The sequence below is a fragment of the Aythya ferina genome, assembly GCF_964211825.1.
Source record: "Aythya ferina genome assembly, chromosome: 5".
Classification (NCBI taxonomy): domain Eukaryota; kingdom Metazoa; phylum Chordata; class Aves; order Anseriformes; family Anatidae; genus Aythya; species Aythya ferina.
This window is the reverse complement of record NC_140301.1, coordinates 54260971-54283167: the sequence shown is the minus strand read 5'-3', so window position 1 is coordinate 54283167 and position 22197 is coordinate 54260971. Positions and strand designations below refer to the sequence as shown.

General features: G+C 50.4%; 1 protein-coding gene and 2 long non-coding RNA genes across 5 annotated transcripts; 1 reads left to right on the top strand and 2 right to left on the bottom strand.

Annotated features, from left to right (window-relative positions):
* Positions 1-473: 473 nt before the first annotated feature.
* On the bottom strand, positions 474-4368 carry LOC311437822. Its single transcript, XR_014693739.1, has 2 exons — positions 3307-4368; positions 474-2477 (listed from the first exon to the last, which is right to left on the bottom strand). It is a non-coding gene; the product is annotated as an uncharacterized lncRNA (long non-coding RNA).
* A 667-nt stretch (positions 4369-5035) lies between these two features.
* Positions 5036-7178, top strand: ANKRD9 (ankyrin repeat domain 9). Of its 3 annotated transcripts, none has more exons than XM_084521766.1 (2): positions 5036-5157; positions 5879-7178. In XM_084521766.1, the coding sequence occupies exon 2, from the start codon at positions 5947-5949 to the stop codon at positions 6823-6825; it is 879 nt and encodes a 292-aa protein (XP_084377892.1). In that variant the 5' UTR covers positions 5036-5157; positions 5879-5946; the 3' UTR covers positions 6826-7178. The 3 variants fall into 3 exon arrangements, with proteins under 3 accessions (XP_084377892.1, XP_084377891.1, XP_084377893.1); XM_084521765.1 differs by having other exon boundaries at positions 5058-5196; XM_084521767.1 differs by having other exon boundaries at positions 5090-5190.
* A 5164-nt stretch (positions 7179-12342) lies between these two features.
* On the bottom strand, positions 12343-18470 carry LOC311437933. Its single transcript, XR_014693843.1, has 2 exons — positions 17502-18470; positions 12343-16664 (listed from the first exon to the last, which is right to left on the bottom strand). It is a non-coding gene; the product is annotated as an uncharacterized lncRNA (long non-coding RNA).
* Between the last annotated feature and the right edge of the window lie 3727 nt (positions 18471-22197).

The following is a 22197-nucleotide window of genomic DNA, read 5'->3' as shown; positions in this document are numbered from 1 at the left end:
CTCGGTGTAGGCGCTCGCCGAGGCTCAGGGCAATGCCTGGAAGTGTCCACAAACTGCCAGGGAGCGAGCCTGCTCTCCTTCCCCTTCACTTCATGGGTAGAAGAGGACAGATGACTCTCATGTCAGGCTGTTTTGCTTCTATATTTATGTCCTGCCTGAGGCTCACAATGTTCAGCTCAGATGCAATCCAGTCTGGTCATATTAATACATCTGGGACAATATTTTTAACAAGCAACATGGAGCTGAAGGCCACAACCGTCTGCAGGCGCCAGGAGCTCTCTGACCCCGCTTGCCCATTTCGCTTACAAAACAGAGAAGTTCCCCAAAAGGAACCCAGGAGGTCCCTTTTTGTCTTCTGTGGGACAAGCACACTGTCCAGCTCCCCACCCCACCCCTAAACATGCTGGCTCAAATTTAATCTCTGCTGTGCTCTGGGAGTTTCTGTAGGTTTCAGAAAGGATGGAGATGACTCATTTATTACAGATGCCAAAACCAAAGTTTAATAAGGGGTCGTCACTGTCCTAGCCAAACTAAAACGGACACCAGTAGCCTGTGACCACATCTGAAGGCTTGCAATGTAACTGCAGATGAAGGACCATCTCCTCCTCCGGCTGGCATATGAAAAATCAGTTTCAAAACCTAAAAAATGGGTTATGCCACCGCTGGGCACTCATGCAACAGATCTATGCCACCTGGTTAGCCAATTCTTCAGCTTCCCACCAGCCTGAGGCCTAGGAGCAGCCAGCCCCCACATTATGTACCTCACCCCAGAGGTGTGGGGTGGCAGAGAGGAGTCCTTTCCAGCGTGGAGGGTTTCTGAGCTTGTCTTGGGTTCCCAAGCGTTATCTGGGCTGCAGATTTTTGGAAGGGAGTCACGTTAGTTGTGTGGCAGCCAGGAAACGAAAGTAACAAGAGAAGGCTTCCTCACTGCGTTGTTTCCAAGGCAGATTTTCTTTCCTGCTGTGGATCAGGAAGGAGCTGACCCATTCTCACAGAAGAGAAAGCAATCCAGCCGGGGCTGGGGGCAGTTCAGGCTCTCTGTAAAGCAATGACTCCCTCCAAGTCTGGGAAGCAGAGACCGAGCAGCATACAAAGGGAGCAAGGAGGAGGAAGAGGATGGTGCCGAGCGCCATCGTGCAGGGGCGAGCGGGGTTTCAAGGCCCGAGTCCCCCCCGGCTGGAGCGATGGCTGAGGGTTTTGGTGAGCCACCTGGGGGCCAGGAGCTGTGCCCAAGCCGTGTCAGACAGAGGCACAGACACAGACAGAGGACAGGCTGCTCGGAGGAGGACCCGCAGCGGCGGAGGAAATGAAACAGGAAGGTTTCTGGAGAAAATGCTTGTGGGAGCTTTCCACGAGGTGTCAGCAGCAGCTGTTAGTCAGCACAGCCAGAGGTACCCCCGGGCTGCCAGCCGCATCCTGGCCTGGCACACACGGCCTCCCCAAAGGGAAAAGGAGCCCCAACCAGCATCGGGCTCCTCGTCCCTCCTGGTGACAAGAGGATCCAGCTCTGGCACCACCTAATGACCACAGAGCAGAGGGGTTCCCACGCAGGGCCAGGACCCCAAAGACCAAACGCAAGCCCTTTGCATAATTTCCCTGCCTAACGAGGTCGCAGTCCACACTGTGATGATGAAAGCAGCGTTGTGGCACCGGGTCTGCAGAGGGGATGCTGTGGCACAGTGAGATGAAAGCCTTTGCTCGGAGGCTGCCGATGCGGGACGTGGATGTACGGGGTGTGCGTTCCAGCCCAGCGCTTCCGCTACAAGCCCCGACTCTCCTCGCTCATTACTTTTCTCTCAAGATGTTTAATTTTAGCTAAACGGCATGCTGGTTGTTTCCGCCTGACTTGCTTACAGAGACTCCAGAGCCGGAGGCTTAAAGCAAACCTGCAGCTACAGCGTGCTGCGGTTTGGGGGCCGTTGTCCAAACGCTGCTGAACTTTGGTCCCGAGCCTGCTTGCAATAGAGGAAACTGGTAAATGTTCAGCATCAAACCCACTCAAAAAGTCAGGGCAAGGACTGGGGTCAAAACTGCATCTTTCAGCCCTTTTAGAAACTGAGGGATGTATTAATTGCCCCTTTTTTGTCTCGTGCTCAAAAGCAGTGCTAAACACTAACTATGCTCAACATTATCACTCATGCTGCTATTTTCATTTTGCTTTTAATGACACCCATAATCATGCCCATTAGGTCCAATATGGCCAGTATGGTCCTGCCCTCAATTTAATGAAAACCTCAGGAAACACACGACGTCTGTTGCAAGAGCAGAGCTTTTCCCTTCTTCCCATTATGTGGATGGGTTTCAGTAGCATTAAGCGAGCTTTAGCTGGTCACTGGCTGGAGAAACCAAAGGATCAACGTGCTGGAGGAAGGTGAAGAAAAAATAGCTCCAGGAGGACACGTCACAAGGCAACAAAGAGTCGCATTACTCAGACATGGTTGTGCCGACAGACTAATCCTCATCATGTGCCAAGGAACCTGTGATAAGCCCTCTCATAGTCAGATAAGTAATAAGATCAGTTACTTAATTCAAAGTGATTAAAGCCAGGCTGGGCTGCAAACAAGCAAGTCGTGTCTGCAGGTCTGCACACAAAATGTATATCATAAAATTAAAACTTTCCTGGTTTGTTGTATTTTGTCACTCTGAGCAGTTTCGGGGCAAATACAACACTTTTTCTCCAGCACACACAGTCCACAAACGGGCTGCATTTGCTGCAGGCAGGTTCCTGCTTTGAAGGGATGTGACAAACACATTTTGCAACCAGGGGCCAGCCCCTGGGCCACCCTTCGGCTGCTCTCTGCGAGACCTCAAGGACTCAGCATGCTCCGGCCTATTTGTAAGCCACTGCTGGGGCCCAAGGCACACCGTGGCTGCAGCTCTGCCTCCAGAGGAAAGCTTGGCCTGAGCAAACCAGTCCTGCTTCCACTCCAGAGACATTAATTGCCTACACAAAAGCAAATTTGGCTTTGCGACTACGCTAATCCCCTGTCTCTGGGCTCAAACACAACTTGGCTTACCCAGGCATGTGTGGAAAATGAGTTGAAAGGGCTGGCAACCTGGCTGCCCTGGCGTCACTGTGCTGGGCAGCCGAAGTGATGACAATATCATGGCAAAATTGGGGAAAAGCCCGGGTGTTTGGGGTCGGTCAGAGCCATCTCTGGGAGCAGGCCGCAGCACGGCACACAGGGCAGTGAGGCACAGGTGGGTGAGGCAGCACGGGACACCTGCCCAAAGCCAGGGCTGTAGAATTAGCCATCTTTAAGCCATTTATTTTGATCCCATGCTTCAGCAGAAATTACCCTGTACCTGAAATAATAGGATGCAACTGGACAGAAATGCTCCGGTCAGCAGGAAGCAGAGGACGTGGTTGTCCTCGGTGAGTTTTCATCTGGAACCAGGCAGGAGCGGTTCACCTGCATGGCCATCGGTGTGAGCAGCGGGCAGCAGCCTCGCAAACCTGACCCAGCATAATTTCAGCATTGTTTTCCAGCTGGATGGGGGCTCAGGGCACTCACAACAAAGGCAGTGGTTGTTCCTCGCCGCCTTCATTCTCTCCGGGGTTAAGGGGAGCGTGCTGCAGCCTCCCTCCCTCCCTCCCTCCCTCCCTCCCTCTCCAAGGCCCCAAGCGGCTTCTCAGAGAGGGCTGTAAGGAAATGTGACATCTCAGCTCCCGCCTGGCTATTTCCCCCACAAGCCTCATGCTGGGAAGCACGGCAGGCGTCCCCCATTTCAGAAGCAAGGGGAAGTCTGGGGAGCCCCATGGGCAGCGGTATCGGAGCTGCCGGCTGTGACAGAGCCCCAGCGCGCTTCCCTGGTGGCCCAGGGGCAGCACACCAGGAGCCTGGTGATCCCAGAGCCCGCAGTGCCCAGACCCCATGTGCCCAGCTCCCCATAGGCCCCACACACCCTGGACCCCATCAGCCCTGGATGGATGCACATGCCTGGAACCTGTACAGCCTACAGCCCCAGCACCAAGACCCTGAGCACCCAGACCCACAGGACCCCAAGCACACAGATCCCAAATACCCAGACCCCCAGGACCCTGAGCACCCAAACTCCAAGCACACAGACCCCCAACACCCAGACTCTGAGAACTCAGATGTCCCAGACCCTGAGCAACCAGACTGCAAGCACACATACCCCAAATACTCAGACCCCAGAACCCCAAGCACCCAGACCCCTAGGGCCCCAAGCACCCAAATTCTGAGCACACAGGCCCCCAATACCCAGACCACCCAGACTCTGAGCACGCAAACCCCAAGCACCCAGACCCCAAAAATCCAGGCCCCCAGGACCCTGACCACCCAAACCCTGCACACACAGGCCCCCAATACTCAGACCCCCAGGACCCTCAGCACCCAGACTCCAAGAACCCAGACCACCAATACCCACACTCCTAAGGCCCCGAGCACCCAAACCCTAAGCACTCAAACCCCAAGCACCCAGACCCCTATACCCAGTTCCTCAAGACCCCCAGCACCCAGACCCCAAGCACCCAAGATCCCCAATCCCCAGACCCCCAGGACTCTGAGCACCCACACCCCAAGCACCCAAACCTCTGGAACCCCAAGCATCCCAGACCCTGAGCACGCAGACCCCAATCCCCAGACCCCCAGGACCCCAGGACCCCGAGCACCCAGGCTCCAAGAACCCAGACCCCAAATACCCAGCCCCCCAGGACCCTGAGCACCCACACCCCAAGCACCCAGACCCCCAGACCCAGCCCCCCAGGACCCTGGGCACCCACACCCCAAGCACCCCAGACCCCAATCCCCAGACCCCCAGCCCCCCAATCCCCCAGCTCCTCAGGCCCCGCCCCCTTCCCCTAGACCACGCCTCCACCTCCAGACCACGCCCCCTGTGCCCTCGCCCCGCCCCCTCCGTCCCCGGCCGCCAACTTTGCTGGAACTTTGCCTCCCGTGACGCACGCGGCGGCGCGGGGCCCCGGCCTCCCGCCGCAGCCAATGAGCGCCCGGGGCGGCCGCGGCGGCAGCCAATGGGCGGCGGCTGGACAGTTCCCCGGTCCTGACCGACCTCCGCGCCGGGGGGGGGCGGCTCGGGGCGGGGGGGGCGCGGATAAAGGGCCCCGGCCGCGCCGCGCCGCGCTCCGCTCCCGCCGCCCCTCCGCCCACACGGGCAGCGGCACCGAGCGGCCAGGTGAGCCCGGGCACGGCACCGGCAGCGGAGGGGGTACGGGTGCCGTGCGGCGGAAGGGAGGGAGGGAGGGGACGGGGCTGGCGAGCACCGGGAGGCGGTTTCTGGAGACGGGGCTCCCGAGCGCTGCTGCAGAACGGGGGGGGAACGGGCCGTGCCGGGCTGTGCCGGGCCGGGCAGAGACATACCGAGCCCTGCCGGGTTGTGCCGGGTCATTCCGTGTCGTGCCGGGCCGTGCCGGGCTGCACCGAGCCGGGCAGAGCCGTGCCGGGTGTACCGGCCATACCGAGCCGTACAGGGCCGTGCAGATCCATACCGAGCTGTATTGGGCCGTGCAGAGCCGTGCCGAGCTGTACCGGGCCATACCGGGCTGTACCGGGTCATATTGAGCCATGACAGGCTGGGCCGGGCCGGGCTGTGCCGGGTCGTATTGGGCCGTGCAGAACCATACTGGGCTGTGCCGGGTCATATTGGGCGGTGCAGAGCCGTACCGGGCTGCGCCGGGTCATATTGAGCTGTATGGGGCCGTGCAGAGCCATACCAGGTTGTACCGGGCTGTGCCGGGGCATATGGAGCTGTACTGGGCTGTGCAGAGCCATACCGGGCTGTGCCGGGCCATGCTGGGCTGTGCCGGGTCATATTGAGCCATACCGGGCTGTACGGGGCCGTACTGGCTCTCCCTGCGGTGGGTGCCCCCTGACAGCCCCTCTCTGTGCCCCCGCAGGTCCGTGCCGATGCTGCCCCTGGTCTCGGGTGTGGGAGGAAGCCCCCGTCGGACCCCGGCCGCCCGCCATGCCCTGGAGCGTCCGGTGGGTCGGCGGCGGCGGCGCCCAGTCGCAGAAGCAGTGCAAGAAATCCTCCTTCGCCTTCTACCAGGCAGTGAGGGACCTGCTGCCCGTCTGGTTCCTGGAGGACATGCGGACCATGGAGGTCTTCCACTGGGAGGACGGCGGCAAGGTGAGCCTCTACTCGCCCTCCGAGGCGCTGCTCTACGCCCTGGTGCACGACCACCAGCCCTACGCCCGGCACCTGCTGACTAAGTACCCGCAGAGCGCCCTGGCCGTGCCCAGCCAAAGCTTCAGCTGCTGCCAGGCCTCGGCCCCGCACCTGGCCATGGCCGTGCGCTACAACCGGGTCCGCGTCCTCTTCCGCATCCTCAAGGCCGTGCAGGGCTTCCCTCCGGGCGACAGGGCCAGCCACCTGGACCGCCGGGGCTGCAACCGGGTGGAGGGCGGCAAGACGGCCCTGCACGTGGCCTGCGAGCTGGTGCGCCCCGAGTGCCTGCTGCTGCTGCTGGGGCACGGCGCCTCGCCCTGCCTGCCCGACGGCGCCGGGAACACCCCGCTCGACACCTTGCTGCAGCAGCTGGCCCAGGCGCCGGCGGTCAACGCGCGTGCCAAACTGCTCTGCCTCGACTGCCTCTTCCTCTTCGTGCCTCAGGACGTGCCCTTCGCCATGAAGCAGCAGCTGCTGGACAACCGGCAGCGCTGGCAGGACCTCTTAGGGGAGAGCAGGTACCGCTGCCTGGTGGGCTTGGCTCCCCCGTCGCTGTTCGTCGGAGCCATGCGCGTCTTGATCAGGACCATTTCTCCCGAGCACTTCCCCGAGGCTCTGGACGATCTGCCCCTGCCGCATTTCCTCAAGCCTTTGGACTTGAAGCTGGAGAGCTAGAGGGGGCTGCAGGGGAGCCTCCTGCTCGCCTGACACAACGGACTTGTGCTAAAACCCTACTGGTGCACGAAGCTGCCCAGGCAGCAGCCGCCAAGTACCTGTTTTGATTAGAACTGTCTTCTTTCCTTTCTTTTTTTATTTTAGAAAAAAAAGAAAGAATTGTATCTGGCACTTTACAGTATATTTTATTTAAAGATCTTTGTGGTGAGGTGAGGTCTACACTGCATTTTATAAAAATGTTACATGGCCTGTACTAAGGAGGATATGTGGGAGAATATATTTGTAAATACATCTAAATAAACCAGCAGCAGATATGATCTAAACTATAAATCAAGCAGCTGAAAACTCCGAAATGGCATGTGCCTTGAGAAAGTGCACGGGGGGGAGTATCTTCGAGTTAGGATTTCCCTGTTACATAAGCCGAGCAGTCCTGGAACAGGATGACTCCTTTTTAGCAGCTCTCCTAATACATCTTGGCAGGGATGCGGTCTTTTTTTTTTTTTTTAAAGGCGCAGATGAAAGCTTCCTAATCTTGTACACAAACCCAAAGAGAAGACGTGTTATTAAATCCCCCTTAAACAAGGCTGGCAGGGATATGCAGCTGAACAAACTGTATTTTAACATATGCACGAGTACCAGTTGGCTTCCTTGTGACGTTCTTTCTGTTCCTCCTGCAGAGCCGGGGTGCCTGGAAGGCAGGAGCAGAGCCTGCAGCCCCAACCCAAAGCTGTTCCTGCCCTGGCAGGAGCCAGCACCAGAGACCCTGACCCCTCTGTTTGGCTGCTGCAGGGTGAGGTGCCAGCACCTTCAGGGATGAAGGAGGGTGGCACAGCTGGAGGCTCTGCCTGCCTTCCTGTGTGCCCAGAGGGATTTGCTTGGTCCTGGCCATGCCCAGGAGGCTACAGCAGCTTCTTGCATGGATTCCAGCTCCTCTGCTGCCAGCGCCCAGGGGGATGTGATGGTTTTGGGTCAGCTGAGCCCTCTGGGTACCAGGTATCCCAAACATCCCTTGTGAGATGCTCCAAGGTATGCAAGACATCCCTGCAGCTCCTCCAGATGGAACAGCCCTTTAGGGGTGATGTCCTGCCTGCAAAGCTTGTGTTTAGACAAGTCAAATCCCAATCAAAAGGTACAGAGGAAGCTCTTTGCTCTGCAACCTTTACTCTGCAGCATCCTGGGCAGTTGCGCTGCTTGCCTCCCTGTAAAACTGGCACTGCCCCTGCCTGCTCTGCAGGGAGCGAGCTGTGCTGGCTCCAGCAGCATCACAGCAATAGGAATCTCCTAGGCCACCGAGCTGCAGCTTTGCCTCTATTGTTGGAAGCCAGCAGTGAAACTGTTTTGTTGCGGTGCTTAAATTTGTAGCAGGGAGTTGTTTGCCACTTGAACTGTTTCAGCACTGCAGTTCCCTTTGGGATCATCACAGAACTGATGCACTGAGAGATAAGAAGACACGCTCAACACACTAATTTCTTTATTCATGAACTTACTTTGGTTAGAAAAACAGTAAAAAGTCACAGAATGAGGCACTATAAGTGAAGCTATTCATGCTTCAGCAGAAGAGTGGTATTTCATTTTAAAAAAATTTCCATACTGCATGCACGATAACAGATAAGCCATACCTCTGAAATTTGAGATGCAGCAGAAAGAAGATTGCTATTCTTAGACTGATGGCACTGAAAATGTTTCCTAGAAGAGCAAATGTTCCTTTTTCCCAAGAAACCAAGATGATACGTGCTGTAACCAGTTATCATGGGGAATTCAGGGCCCATGTTGGAAAGTGTGTACCTGCTCTAACTATTCTCCTCAGCTGCCTTGTTGATGAGAAAAAATACAGAAATCCAAATAACTAATTCCTCTCTTCTTAATAATAAAAACTATGTTGTTAAATTCTTCATTTGAGTACATTTTCCACACTGCTTCTGGAGTAATGCTCTGGAAGCATCATCCATAACTGGCAAGAAGTAAAGCAATCAGGTCTAACTTGCACATCGGAAAGTGTCCTGAGGTAGGGGAGGAGGCAGAGCCGGGGCGACAGGAAAGCTTCATCAACCTTGCTGACAAAGATGTAATGCAATTCAGCGATGGGGAGTTGGTTATTTGGACGGGATGCTGGAAGACGCTCCAGATTCCTAGCCAGGAGGTTAATTACACATGAGGACAGCAGGACAGGCTGGGCAGGACGTGGCCTCATCGCCACCTGGATTCCATTACCAAAATCCTATTGCATCAGCAGCGTAGGGCAGGCCCTCCCCGTGCCTTGCAACAACCCAAGGCCGACTGCCCCCTCCCACCAGCTTTTGGGTAATTCACTCAGCAACCAGAAAGGGTCCCCCCACTCAATACAGTGTGATGAGCTCCTTGCTGAGCCCCTCCTGTAACTCTAGGACAGAAGCCAAGCCTGCTGCTGAGCCCATGCTGCTAAAGGTCACTGATGGCCCTTGCTTTGTGTGGCTCGCTGGTGTGAAGCTGGTAGGCTTCATCTGGGGAGGCTGAGGGGAAACGTGGGCAAACTGCAGCCATGACTACACAGACCACTCGCCCAGCTGGGCCCAGGCTTGTTTTCAAGCAGTCACGGCTTGGAAAAAGGCCGGGGCTTCTCAGCCTGGGAACAGAAGGCCTCTGTCCAGCCGCTGGCCAAGCAGGAGGGGCAGCAGCTTCCCTCGGCCTGACTCACCAGCACCGGGGGCCCTGGGGCACAGCAGAGCTCAGGCTCCACAGCCCCTTCAGTTCTTCATCCCCTGGCGAAGGCTGACAGCAAAAATGCCAGTGGCAACACCATTGCCAAGCCTAATAATGCAAGCTGGGACAGTCCTTATGCCTCTGCAGGCGGGGACGGCCTGTGCTGGAGGCCGGGAGCAGGGCACAAAGGTGTGGTGAATCTTCTTACCAAGCCCTAATACATGAGAGCCAAGGAGTAAGGACTTAAGGCACTTAAAAGCTTCTGTCTTACCTCACGGATTACTTTAGCTGCACAAGGCAACTTACTCATCTGTGGGAAATGCTTTCAGAAGCATATACAGCAGTGTATAGAGCCAGCATTCCTGAAAAGCTTAGCCAGCTCGCCTATAAAAGGCTGCTTTCTGTCGTGAAACAATGAGGGAAGACAACAAATATTTCCCCTGTGTTGCTCGAGCACCTTCAAAAATTATTCCTATACTACCCACCTTTTAGTGCAGAGTGGTTTTATTCACTATGGCAGGTGAAGAAGGCCTGAAACCCTTTCCTTCTGAAAGCAAGGAGAGAGGAAGTACTGCGTTACTTTTGGTTTCTCCTCCTCGCAATCAGCTCCTCTCCACAGCTCCATTAAGCATTTCGGAGTCACAAAACCTGTCTAGTGTCTGCTGGAGGAGCCGAAGTATTTTGAGTAGCTCAGTCAAAAGATGGATTTGGGATCTCTAACATTCTTCTTTTATCAAGCATATTAAATAGTTAATGAACTTAAATTGATACGAACACAAAACTAAGTGGCTTAAATAGTCTAAAAAAAACAACCCTTACTCTAACACCTGCCTCAGTCCTGCTCTCTGATGTACTCTCCTGCCATAAAAGCTGAATCTTTTTGTTCTTGCCATGGCCATAGCCTGGTACAAGCTCTGCCAGAGGTGTGCACCTCACACAGCAGAAGATGGAGGAATTACACACACTTGAGAACCACCCCCTTCACGAAGATGCACAGACATGGAATATCGAGCCTAACGTCAGCTTAGCACTGCACGACGGAAATCTGCTGCAAATAGGTAAGGTTTCAGACAGCTTCAGGGGAGAGAAAGGGAGCTGCTAACGATCAGGCTCCTCCGTGTGGACAGTCCCTGCAAACCGAGCCAAGCAGGCAACGCCTAAAGGAGAGGGAGCAGAGAAGCACAGAGCACGGGACCTGCAGGGAGAGGAGGCCTTGGCTACAGGCTGGGCTGCAATTACAGGCTGCTTTGAAGGTGAAGTTGAAAATAGCAAGGACAAAGACAGGGTACAGAGGCAGAGAAAGACAGAGACTAGAAATGGGCCATGGTGCCAGGCTTGTTTCCTAATCCCTATTTGTCCTGTGCCTAACATTCAAGTCGTACAGGATTTTGACTTGCAATGTAACAAATCTATTGACATCAGCAGATCATTGTGCATTGCATCATCCCATCTTCAGATCAATGCCCCCATCTAAACAAACAAGAAACCCATGATATGTGCTTAATATTTAAACTGTAAATCCTTGCAAACCAACTTTCATAACACCTGTGTTCATGGCATGATTTCCATCACTGCTTGGTGGCAGAAGCTTTCTGAGGCTAAACCACCATGGTCTAGCCCAGCCTGGCTTCAGCGGTCTCTCCTCCACCTGCAATGTGTCAAAATGAAACTCTGCCTGCTCCTTGCTCAGACCACATCAGACTGTCCTTTATTGTCATGCCCAAGAACCACATCTATGATTTTGCAAGGCTGCTGCTTGCACTGGTTTACTCCTGCTCCTTCCACCACCAAGCAGGTGCACTCTTTTGCAGGAACAGCACAAAAATAAAACAGAGCTCTCTTGCAAAACATATCCCATTTATCAGGAAAACAGAAATGCAGCAGTTTGAAAATTAAAAAAAATAAAAAGCCTTGACTGTTACTAAAAGAAATGCAGCTGGGATACAAAAGCTTTTCCCCTCTTCCCTTATACCTCTGAAAGGACTGATATCTCTTTGCCCAGTGGTTCAGCTGGCAAATGGAAAGATCCCATAAATCAACAAAGCAAGTCTTCAGAAGTCTCTGATGATGACAGACTCGTCATATTTACAGATTATCGCTAAATATAGTCTAAATCAACACTCCTCCTTCAGGAGAGCAAATTAGCAAAAATAAAGAAGTTTACATTCAGGCTTGATGCAAGCCATCCTGAGCCATGGTGAGTCATCTATGTGCCTGGAATAGGAGGTCACACACCAGTCTCCCCTTCCCCATGCTCCCCATCCAAGGCAAACTGGAGGGCAGGAAGCTCCATCAATCTCAGTGGGGAGGCGAGCAGGGAACCAGAGCCAGGCAAGCCTTCCTTTAGGCTCCTCCGCTGAAAAGCAATGGAAGGGAGCCAAAGGAAAAGAGAGAGAGAGAGAGAGAGAGAGAGGCCATTACTTCCAGGCAGAAAACACTTGGCTGCACGCCTCAGCCAGGACAGGCAACAGCTTCCAGCCCCGAGGAGGACCACAGCAGGGCTGCTCGGCTCCCCGACTCTGCCCCATACACCATGGCTCCTCTCTCACAGGCTTTGGGGGTCCCCTGCCTGTCCTCCCACACTCACTCACACGCCAGGGATCAGGCAGTGTCCCCAGACCCTGGCTCGGTTTGGGGCATTCCCCATACTCTCTCTGTCAGCAGTTCCCCTGCCCAAAATTGTCCCTCGGCTCCTTTGTTCCGGCCATGGCAGTAATTGCTGTTTTGATGTAGGAGTGGTGTTTTTGGCATTGTGCTCTTAATATTCGGACTTTATTTTATAATCATTGGGTTCCTTTTAATGGTGCAAGTAAATTGTAGTAAACACATTACACCACATCACATTCATGTTTTTTAATAGTGTCATTTCCCTGACAACATTTGAGGCAGCCCTTTAGAGCAAAGCCTAAAAGGATAAGTAATTTCTAACTTGCAGTAAGAGAGAGAACCAAGTCCCTTGAGGAGCTGAGTTTTGAGTGTCCTTTCCTACAAAGCCATCTGCTAGCGCTCTCACGCTTTCTCCCACTCCTGCAACAAGGCAAGCTATTGCTGGTTGGTGACTCAAAGCAACAAGACGGAGGGACTCAAAACCAAGCTGCTTTTAGTCCTTCTTTAATGACAAGCATGGGCAGGCCTGCAGCCAAAAGCAGGCTGGACAAAACAGCCTGGAAGCAGTAATGGAGGTGACCTGAGTGACTGCTTGTCCTAGAGCCACCAGGTCTGCGAGGTGGGGGGCACGTTGCTTCTGTCACTTTAAGCACACAGATTTGCAGGCTTGCCCAGCACGAGGGATGCTAGGGCCTCAGGGACCACAGAGCTAAGAAAACTCCTAAAAATGTCACAAGGCTTCACCCAACAGCAGGGAACTGATGAGACGAGAGGGATGAGCTGACACCGTGGCACCAAGGAATGGATCTGCCAGTGACCTCTGCTGCTGTCCGGCAGAGCTGCAGCACGCATTTGGCCATGGCAGTCTGACAAGAGCCGTCACAGAGCTCCCCATGCTCGCGAGGGGAAACTCTCACATGCCAGCAGGAAAAGAGCAGCTCTGTCAGGTTTGTTTCCTTCTTCAGATGCCCAGGGTTTGACTCAGCCTTGCTGCCGTCTCATCCTCTCTGCCGGCAGCAGCAGTAGGGATGTGGTTAGACCAAAACGCCCTGGCAGAAAAACACCCTCTGAGCCAGACCTGAGGTAAGGAGCTGCTGGGAGGCAAGACCGGGTGAGTCACTTGCTGATTCACTTGGTGGATAGGGCAGGATGTTTTAAAGGAACGTTTCCTTCCAAGTTAAATGCCAGCTGCATGGCTAGGTGTGTGCATATTGCCCAGGTCGCCTTCAGCATGGAGAACTAGAGCATTGGCTCTGCTGGTGGAGCTCTGCACATGCTGGCCAGGGATGGCTGGTTCACATCCAGCAACATCATCCCGACCTTCCTGATAGGATGGCAAGCTATCAGCCCATCAGGCAGGGCCATGGCATCCAGCTCTAGGGGAAAGTCTCCAGGTGGATCTCCTCACAACCCTTTGTTCCAGCCAGTCTGGTCTGTCAGGAGACTGTGACTTCTCCCCCGGGTCATCATCCCCAGGCTGGGGCTGCAGTGTGAGACACTGGTAGGTGAGAAGTGTGGCTGCCATCCAAGCTGTCCTTCACTGCTGGGGACTTGCTAAGTCCTAGCTCCCCAGGGAGCCCAGACCCCTGGGGAAGCACAGGGTAGGAGGCATCCGGGCGATGGTGAGGACAGCACAGTCAGGCAGACAGTGGGGCCAAGCACAGCAATATTTGTACCACAAACGCTGCAGGAGCCTGAGGTCCTAATTCTTTGGTACCACACGGTATCAGCAATGCTTACGTACAACATGCCTTAGTCATGATATGCCTGTGGCACTGATGCAGTGCCCACATAGCGAACAGCCAGCTCACGTCACATCTCCTCCCCTTACCAGTTTACAGAGCACACAGAGCAGTTACAATCCCAGCTCCTCAGCTGAAGCCGTTTCCTCAAGAGATATCAGCAAATGTTCTTATCACCAGAGGTCCCCTGCTCAGCAATTGCCCTGTGGTGGCTGGTAATGCTTGAGTCTCACAAGTACTCACTCAGTACAAGCCAGCTAGCAGCAAACCTTGTCCTGGAATAGTCCTTGCTGTCCCTGCAAAAAGTCCACGCTGTCCCTGCAAACAGCATTTTTGCGTGTACAAGGCAGGGAGTTATCAGGCAAACGTTTCTCCCTATTGCGCAGCTAAGGCTGCCGCGGCCAAAAAGAGAGCTGCAACCCTCTGTGCCCTGCTCAAACAGCGAGTCTGCCGTGTTCCAGATCTCTTTGCTGAATGATGGGAGGAGAACAGAGTGGGAGCTAATTGCTTTGTTGCCCTTGATAGCAAGTGAGTAACTTTACAAGCCAACGCCAGGCAAAAGGAGGGAGTAACCCAGGGCTCGGCTCTGCCCACATCCAGCGCATGGGAAAGGCTCTGCTTGGTGACTGCTGTGCCTTTCGGGGTGCTAAGCAGCACTGAATGTTCACTCTGGGAGGTGACAGATCCCGGCTGGTAGCCTGCATCTGCCTCCACTCACCTCTTCAGCATGAGCAGTTCACGCACAGCAGAGTGGCACCGTGCCACACCAAACCTGGGACACCGAGCGGGGAGGGTATTCGGAAGTCTTTTGTTCCAGAAGCAAAAGACCTCTTTCCTGCCTTCTGCTTGGGATTTGATGCTTTAGAAACCGGTTGCTCAGATACCAAACAAATCTTGTGCAGACTCTCTGCTAAAACAAAAGCACAGAAATTTATGCAACCATACCCCTTGCTTCAGCCTGTGACCTTACCAAGCTCCATTCATTAATCAGGCTGCGCTGAAGCTTTGCTCAGTACAAATCCGACACTGATGCAGGGACTCTGCAGGGATGGGACACACACTGAACCTGCATTTTTGTGATGTGATGTTGATCATGAGTGGTCTTTATGACCTAGGCATTAACTATAGTGTGGCAGAGAGATGCGTACCCCACCTCTCTCAATTGGATGGTCTCTGTGAAGAAGACAAGCCAACTTGGCCAGCTGAGCCAGTGCCTTTTGGTTCAGCTGGCAAGAGGGCAGCACTGTGATAGCAAGCGGTGAGCTCAGTGCCCACGGGGAGCCCATATCCTTTGTGGTATCAAAGCATTAGCACTAACAGGGTGATCATGGAATTTTTGGCTGCCCTCCTACTTTCCTAATCTCTGAAGTGGGAAAACATAATTCCTTATTGCTTTGTTGCTATTACTGAAGGATGTACTTGTCCTAACAGCCAGGCTATTCTCAAGCCCACACCCTTATTGTAAACTGCAAGCCTGACACTCTGATGAACTTCTGGTTAATGAGGACCACACCACCCTCTCTCACCAACCTGGGTTACTCCTTTCTGAGCAATGTTTGGAAGCCACTCCCAAGCACACTAAGTCTGCCAGCACCAAACCTTCCATTTCTGGTTTCTGTTTGCCTTCTCTCCTTTCCCTGCCTACAGGTAAAGGCAAGTCGTCTGCTGACCATCACTTGAAGAGTGCTGCTGCTACCAAAGGAAAACAGAGAACAACAGCTGATGGCTCACTTTGACACAAATTACAAGGTAAAAAATAAAAAAGTAACATGACACCCGGATGAAAACAAAGGCTGATACAAAATGTGAGCATCCACTTGTGGAGGGATCACCTCTGGGGAGAAAGATCATAAAAACCAGCACCTACAGCCCCACAAAACACATTTACTACATAAGTTACCCATTTTCCTATTATAAATCTGTCATATGGTTCTAACGCCAAATAACCAGAGGTCAAACAAATCCCTCTCATCTTATGCTCTTGACACACTGATTTTGAAAATAAAAACAACCAAAGCAAACAACCCCCCAGGTACATGACAAGCATTACAGAGTTATGCTGCACGCACTGCTAGCTGGTGGTTGCTTTCATTCCCCTCTTACCGCAAAGAGCACTGTTTTCACACAGGCTTTTTTCACATCAATCAGCCCTGGCTGTTCTTACATGGAGGCTGAAATAGTTGGAGGGCTGATTTGCAGACACGCTGAGTGTCTGCAGCACCAGCTGACACCACTGTGAGAGGCACGTGCTCTGCACCTTCAAACGCCCTGACTTTCTGCTAACACCATTCACATCTACCAAACCAAACCAAAAAGCACGAGTGCTTAGACGTGAAAACAAGCTGACACCACGGACACAAAGAAATCAAGCAAAGCAAGAAAAGATCAAATGGCTCTGATCGATGTTCTCACCCCTTGATATCATTACAGGGATTGTTCCCTTTATCCAGTGTTAAATGCCTCACAGAATGGGACTGCCACCACTTCCTATCAAAGACAACAGCGCAGCCTAGTACGCTTTATTGTGAGGAAATGTTTCCTGCCACTAAGACCAATTCCCCTTTGCTCATTCTTCTTCCACAGGTCAGAATTATTCTCTTTAGCATCTCCTGAAACAATCTTATCATCTCTACTCACTGTAGCAACTGTGGATTGCTAGGTGTTCTTGAAAGGCTCTGACTTATTTGTGGGTTTTGTTCATTTGTTTGCTTTTCCTCCACAAGGCATTCTCTCTGCTCAGTTCATTATTAATAGTGGCTTTCTCAGAACTTCTTTTCTGAAATTCAGGTGCTTCCAGCTGTTTGTAGTCACCTAGACGCAAACACATCAGTATCAGAGGGGAAAGAGCACTATGTCAGCACTATTGCAATGTGCAAGAGCTTCACCCAGGACCCAACCTGCAAACTATATAAAACCTGTGACACAGGTCCTCCTGTGACTTGTGTTTTGAATATACACATTCCTGCTCCCCAACCACTGGCACAGAGTGGCTTCCAAGGATAGTTCTTGCTTATCTGGACTATATCAGAAACACCAGGATACAGGGGAAAGAAAAAGATGGTTCCTTCCCCAAGTGTCATCCATGTCAAAATTTTTGTTTTCCTTGGCAGCGACTCATACACTTGGTACCTGGCTATCACTTCAAAGTAGATGCATTTATTTTGCAAAATCACTTGCCTGGGATGGCTTCCAAAAACATCCCTTAGTTGGCTAGACAAAAGCAAAATTGCCTCTGGAGGCATCGTATGATGAAGCCTTAGATCCTACTAATAACATTCCTGAAGCCACATCCAGACCAATTGTAGTGAGAGCTTTGCCATAGATGTATATAAGACTAAACATGAAAGACAAGTGTTCCAGCGTTCCCTACTTGTCTGGCTGTGCGTTGACACTAATAAAAACCATCATCACACTTGGCCTTCTTAGTCAAAAGATTGTTTATTTTTCCAGTCACCACCATAAGGTTTTACTTGTCACCAGTATTTCTTGAGCTTCTCATGACAACTCATGTCAGAGACTGTAAATCTGCTGTTGGGAAGAGTTAAACTCAGTCCAGCAGATCAATGATACCAGTGCTAACAAACAAAATAAATTAATTTTCATAGTTGTCAGGTTACACTTGCCTTCCCTAAAAGAATAACTACGTACACATTTCTACCGCAGCAGTGTTTCTGAGCAGGGATTCTCATACGATGTTCCATCAGGCACTGCCAAGCGGTCCATATTTGCTTTACAGAAGCGTGTAACTTCTCTGCTTTTATTAGAATCCTGATGGAAAAAGCACAGGAAAATCTGCAGTAAAGTTTTAGTGGTGATCCGGGTCAATTCACACAAGAGTTTTGGAAATCACCATTTTAGATTTATTCACTCTGTACAAGTTGGTACTGCTAAAATAACAGAGGTCAACAATGAAAGATGAGAATCTTGAATGCAGGAAGCAAATAAGATAATGATATGCAAATCAGCCGGGTACACAATCAGAGACAGCTCTAATAGCTCGGTCCCTTAAACTCTGGATTTCAAAAATAACCAGCTCAAGCTGAATGTCACTGTGACCCATTAAGGTCCTCGATACAACAAAAGCTGTACTACTCCCCACGATGTTGACTTTTAAAATGAAAAACTGCATGAAATTTTGTGAAATTTAGCGTGAAGAAAGTTTTACTTGTGACATATGAACTAGGATGTGATTTATGTCTGTGTTACACTGACACGTTCCACCTTGGCTGACTTCAGGAATTTTATCAAGGACCCTAGATCTGAAGTAAGAAACCTTAGACATAAATCTAAGAAAAATCTACATTTTTGCTGAGATCTGCAAAAGACTCACTGTGGCCGCTGGCAAAATGCAGAGTAGGGAACTATAGGTGGGCTATAAGTCTGTCCGTGTTGTCCAGAACAAATATGCTATGGGAAACAGTGAGATAGCTCTTAGCAAGTATAGTTTTGCACAGACAATATTCCTTTTTAGGTCTCTGAACCTCGCAGTAAGACAGATGCCAGCCCGCTCCTAAAGCTGGCTTTGAGAAATCACCGGACCTCTGATTGCGAAACTCAGGGATTGAATGAAGCATGGCCTTTTAAGTGAAAGCTGAGCTCACCTTGCTCAGCGTGCTTTGAAAACTCATCTGGCAAGATATGGTATCTCTTTCCCTTAAAAAAAAAGGAAAAAAAAAAAAGAAAAAAAAAAACAGGAAAAAAAATAATAAAAAAAAGAAAACATCTGTCACCTTCCATCTTGAAAGTCTTTTATTCAAATCAGGTTTAAGAAGTTACCATATTGCAAGCAGCCAGCAATGCTGAAAAACATGCTGCAAAGAACTACAGACAAGGGCATATAAGGTCAAAGGTAACACAAGCCCTGCTGGCTTTAACCTCAATTTACACAAAATAGTAGAGTTTAAGTTGAAGGAACAGCTTTGCTGCCTTCCTGGACCTCAGCTCCTGTCATACAGCAATTAAAATCAGCAAGATGGGGAGGAAGAAAAGAAGGTGACACAACACACTTGGAACAGCCTCTACAGAGCCCTGTGCTCTCCTCCCAGCAATGCTTTGTGTGGGCACCATCTCACCACACAGCTGCAATGGAAGGGCAGGAGAAAAATCCCTCCACCAGGCAAAGAACAGGATGAAAGGAAGTCAGCAGGCCTTAGGAGTAACAGGATTCAGCTCTGCAATTTCTCTGTTCCTAGTACAAACACACACTTCAGATTTCTTTTGTTCTTTTGAACGCCCAGCCCATGCTGACAGTACTTTGTTAACCAGCTAATTAGAACTGAAGACGAATAGATCTCCTACACAAGTACCTATGGCACCAACGTTAATATTTAACGAGGTTGGCATTATTATTACGGTAATTATAAAGCGAACTAACAGTGATAAACCTGTTATTTCAAAGTGTTACACCAATCATTTACCGTGCTCTCCTTACAATAATTGACTTTCACCACAGCACGGTGGAAGGAGCTGCAGATCTGCTGGTTCACGTGCTCCTTACTCCCGATTCGGAGCGCTGGGTGCAGCTCAGAGGGAGCAGACTCCGGCCCATCTGTCGAGGCAGAGAACAGATTTAGAGAGACAAGCGTGGGAGCTGAGCAAATAAAATCTCAGCCGTCCTAGCAATTACCCAACTTACTTTGCCCTTCCCCAGTCAGCTGCCTGGCTGTCCCCTGGAGCAAGCAGGGGCTGGGGGTTTCTTGCTGGCACTTGCACTCTACCCCCCACCTCTAGCCCAAGCAAATTCCTTCTTTTTTAACACCCCTTGCCCCCGCTGCTCAGCCAGGTACATGTGCCAGGCAGTCTGCTGGGTACTTCCCTGGAACTTTCCTCCCAATCTTTTTTTTTTTTTTTTTTTCTGAGAGAGTTCCAATTAGCTCGATTTTTCATCTGACTCAGATGAGCTTTGCTAAATTCACCCAGCACATGGCCAGGCAAAATACAGCGATGTATTTTTCAACTAGGACTCATCTACTGTATATTCCTGTTTTAACAGATGTACTAATATCTATACCGTTTCTCCTTTCCATATACAAGGTATCTATGCACTAGTATAATAACAGAGCGTTCTCCTGGCAAAGACTCACCACACTCATTAGACTACAGGTCTACCATATGCAAATAAAGCATGCCATCAACTTGTGCAAAATCAAGATAGTAAATACAGGGTGTTAGTCTAATTCTGTACTCATCTTTTAGCATATTTTCTCTGTATATGAAATTTTAAAGGACAAGTGTTATAAATTTAGGTCTCCTTCCTCCAGCTTTATATACAGAAAGTGAATCTCAACTGAGATTATGAGGAAGATGTATTAAAAAATAAATCAGATTACTTCTATACTGGACAGAAACAGTGAATAATATTTGAAAGCTTAATCCGTAACTACAGTTTCATTCAGTGCTATTCAGTTGTGCATTACTCAGTGCTTCAGGCAATCACAGGCTACAAAAATCAGCATATTTTAGTCATTTCTGAAGGCCAAAGATAGAGCATTTTTTTCATTTTAAGGGATTTAATATTTTTGGTATTTTATTATCATTGTGTTAGCTGTTAGAAAACAGAAATCAATTATAGGTATAATTGATAAGTCTGTGTTTCATAGCAACATCAAGTTTCTCAAACAGATCTTCTTCCACTGCTTGTTTCTTCCCCCACCCGCATCAAGCAGGATTTAACTTTATGGCTAACGTAACAACTTCATTAGATCTTTTCGCATAGACTTTGAGTCAGATAAAGACCAAACAAATCACAAGGGTAATTTCACCTAGCTTCCAGTGTGCTACCAGCCACAGTCTTAGCTACAGAACTTCCTGAATTGAACCCCAAACCTCACTTCCTATCTCGATGTCAAGCGATGAGTAATCCATAGTTATTTCTGTGATGAACCTAGATATCACCATTCAGCAATCTACAGGGACTTTTGTTTATCTAGATATTGTAGTTGTTATCAGCACAGCTCTGGGTATAGTAACTCACAGAAGATGACTGCAGCTCAGCTTTCACTTTCCACTAATTAAAATCCAGTCCTTTAGATTACAAATTCTCTTCTCTTCTGCAGAAGTGAGAGTGCAGTGGTTATTTTTAATCAGAGTAACTCATTACCAAACAACCAGAGCGAGCTACTTTGTTTGGTAAGGGATACACCAGCTTTCTTTGCTGGCTACCTGCCATCATGATACATGCAACTTTTCCTTTCTGGAAGGCTGTGAGAGGAATAAAACCCACACCTCACATTCTACAGCTAGAAGTCTTTAATTAAGATCTTATCTCTCTACTCCTGCAGGTAGGGATAGAATGTGGACAGGGCTGGTTAATGTAAAAACTAAAGGCCAGAGATTTTTCACCACAGTAATGAGTAGATTTGAGTATCTTCATGGATGATTTATGCTTTTGTACTGGCTAATCAACAAGGCACAGGCACAGACACATGGGCAATTGAATTGCAGTCCCTCAGACTCAGAACATCATTTACGGAAAACTTCTCTGAGGTTGTTCCTTAAAATTCATCCAGAACTCGTGCCAACAGCTCAGCCATTGAAGGGACTTTCATGAGAGAAGCAAAAAGACAAGGCAGAATGCCCTGCTACTCTGAAATAAGCCACTAGTGCCTTTGAGATTCATGAAGAAAGCAATGCAGAAGTGTTAAGGCGTTCAGATCTGATGTCCATGTGTGTGTTGCAAAGTGGGTTTCTTGTACATCGCACCGAAGATGCCCTTCATACAGGTTTAAACCTTTTTCTTTCCAAATTCTTTGTTCCTGTATAATAAATCTATGTTTAGACAATAGCCTAAGACCACAACTAAGAATTTTTGTCATCATTCTCTTAGCAGTAACAGCATTTCCCAACAGCAACTCTACTACCTTACTTAAGCAATGGAAGTATTTTGACACTTGTTAGTGAAAGACTTGCTGTGTGCCATTCAACATTTTCCATTCCTTTTTATTGCTGCAACACAGAAAAACAAGAGTTACTTAGATATCTAGATGGGTGTTTCACAGCAACCCAACTCAGGCATCTGAACTGCCATCCCTCCGGTGACATAAGGATCACTCTTGTATAACAGAGCAGGGTGATGCTGTAAGGAGACCAGAATTTCCCTGCAGGAACCAACAGAGGCAGCTGAACAAGTTTGTCAACATAATTAGCAGAGACATTGCAATCTGAATCTGAGCAGGATTCCCGTGGTTGGAAGTGGGTTTAAGTGCCTGAATTGTCATTAATCTTGTGGCTATGCCTTCTTGTGTGAAGTTACACAGGTCACAGCTCCATCAGGAAACAGTCTGCCCATGTGGGAAGTGAAGGCAGTGGTGCTTATTACGCCTCAGAAGCTGTTACAGTTACAGTC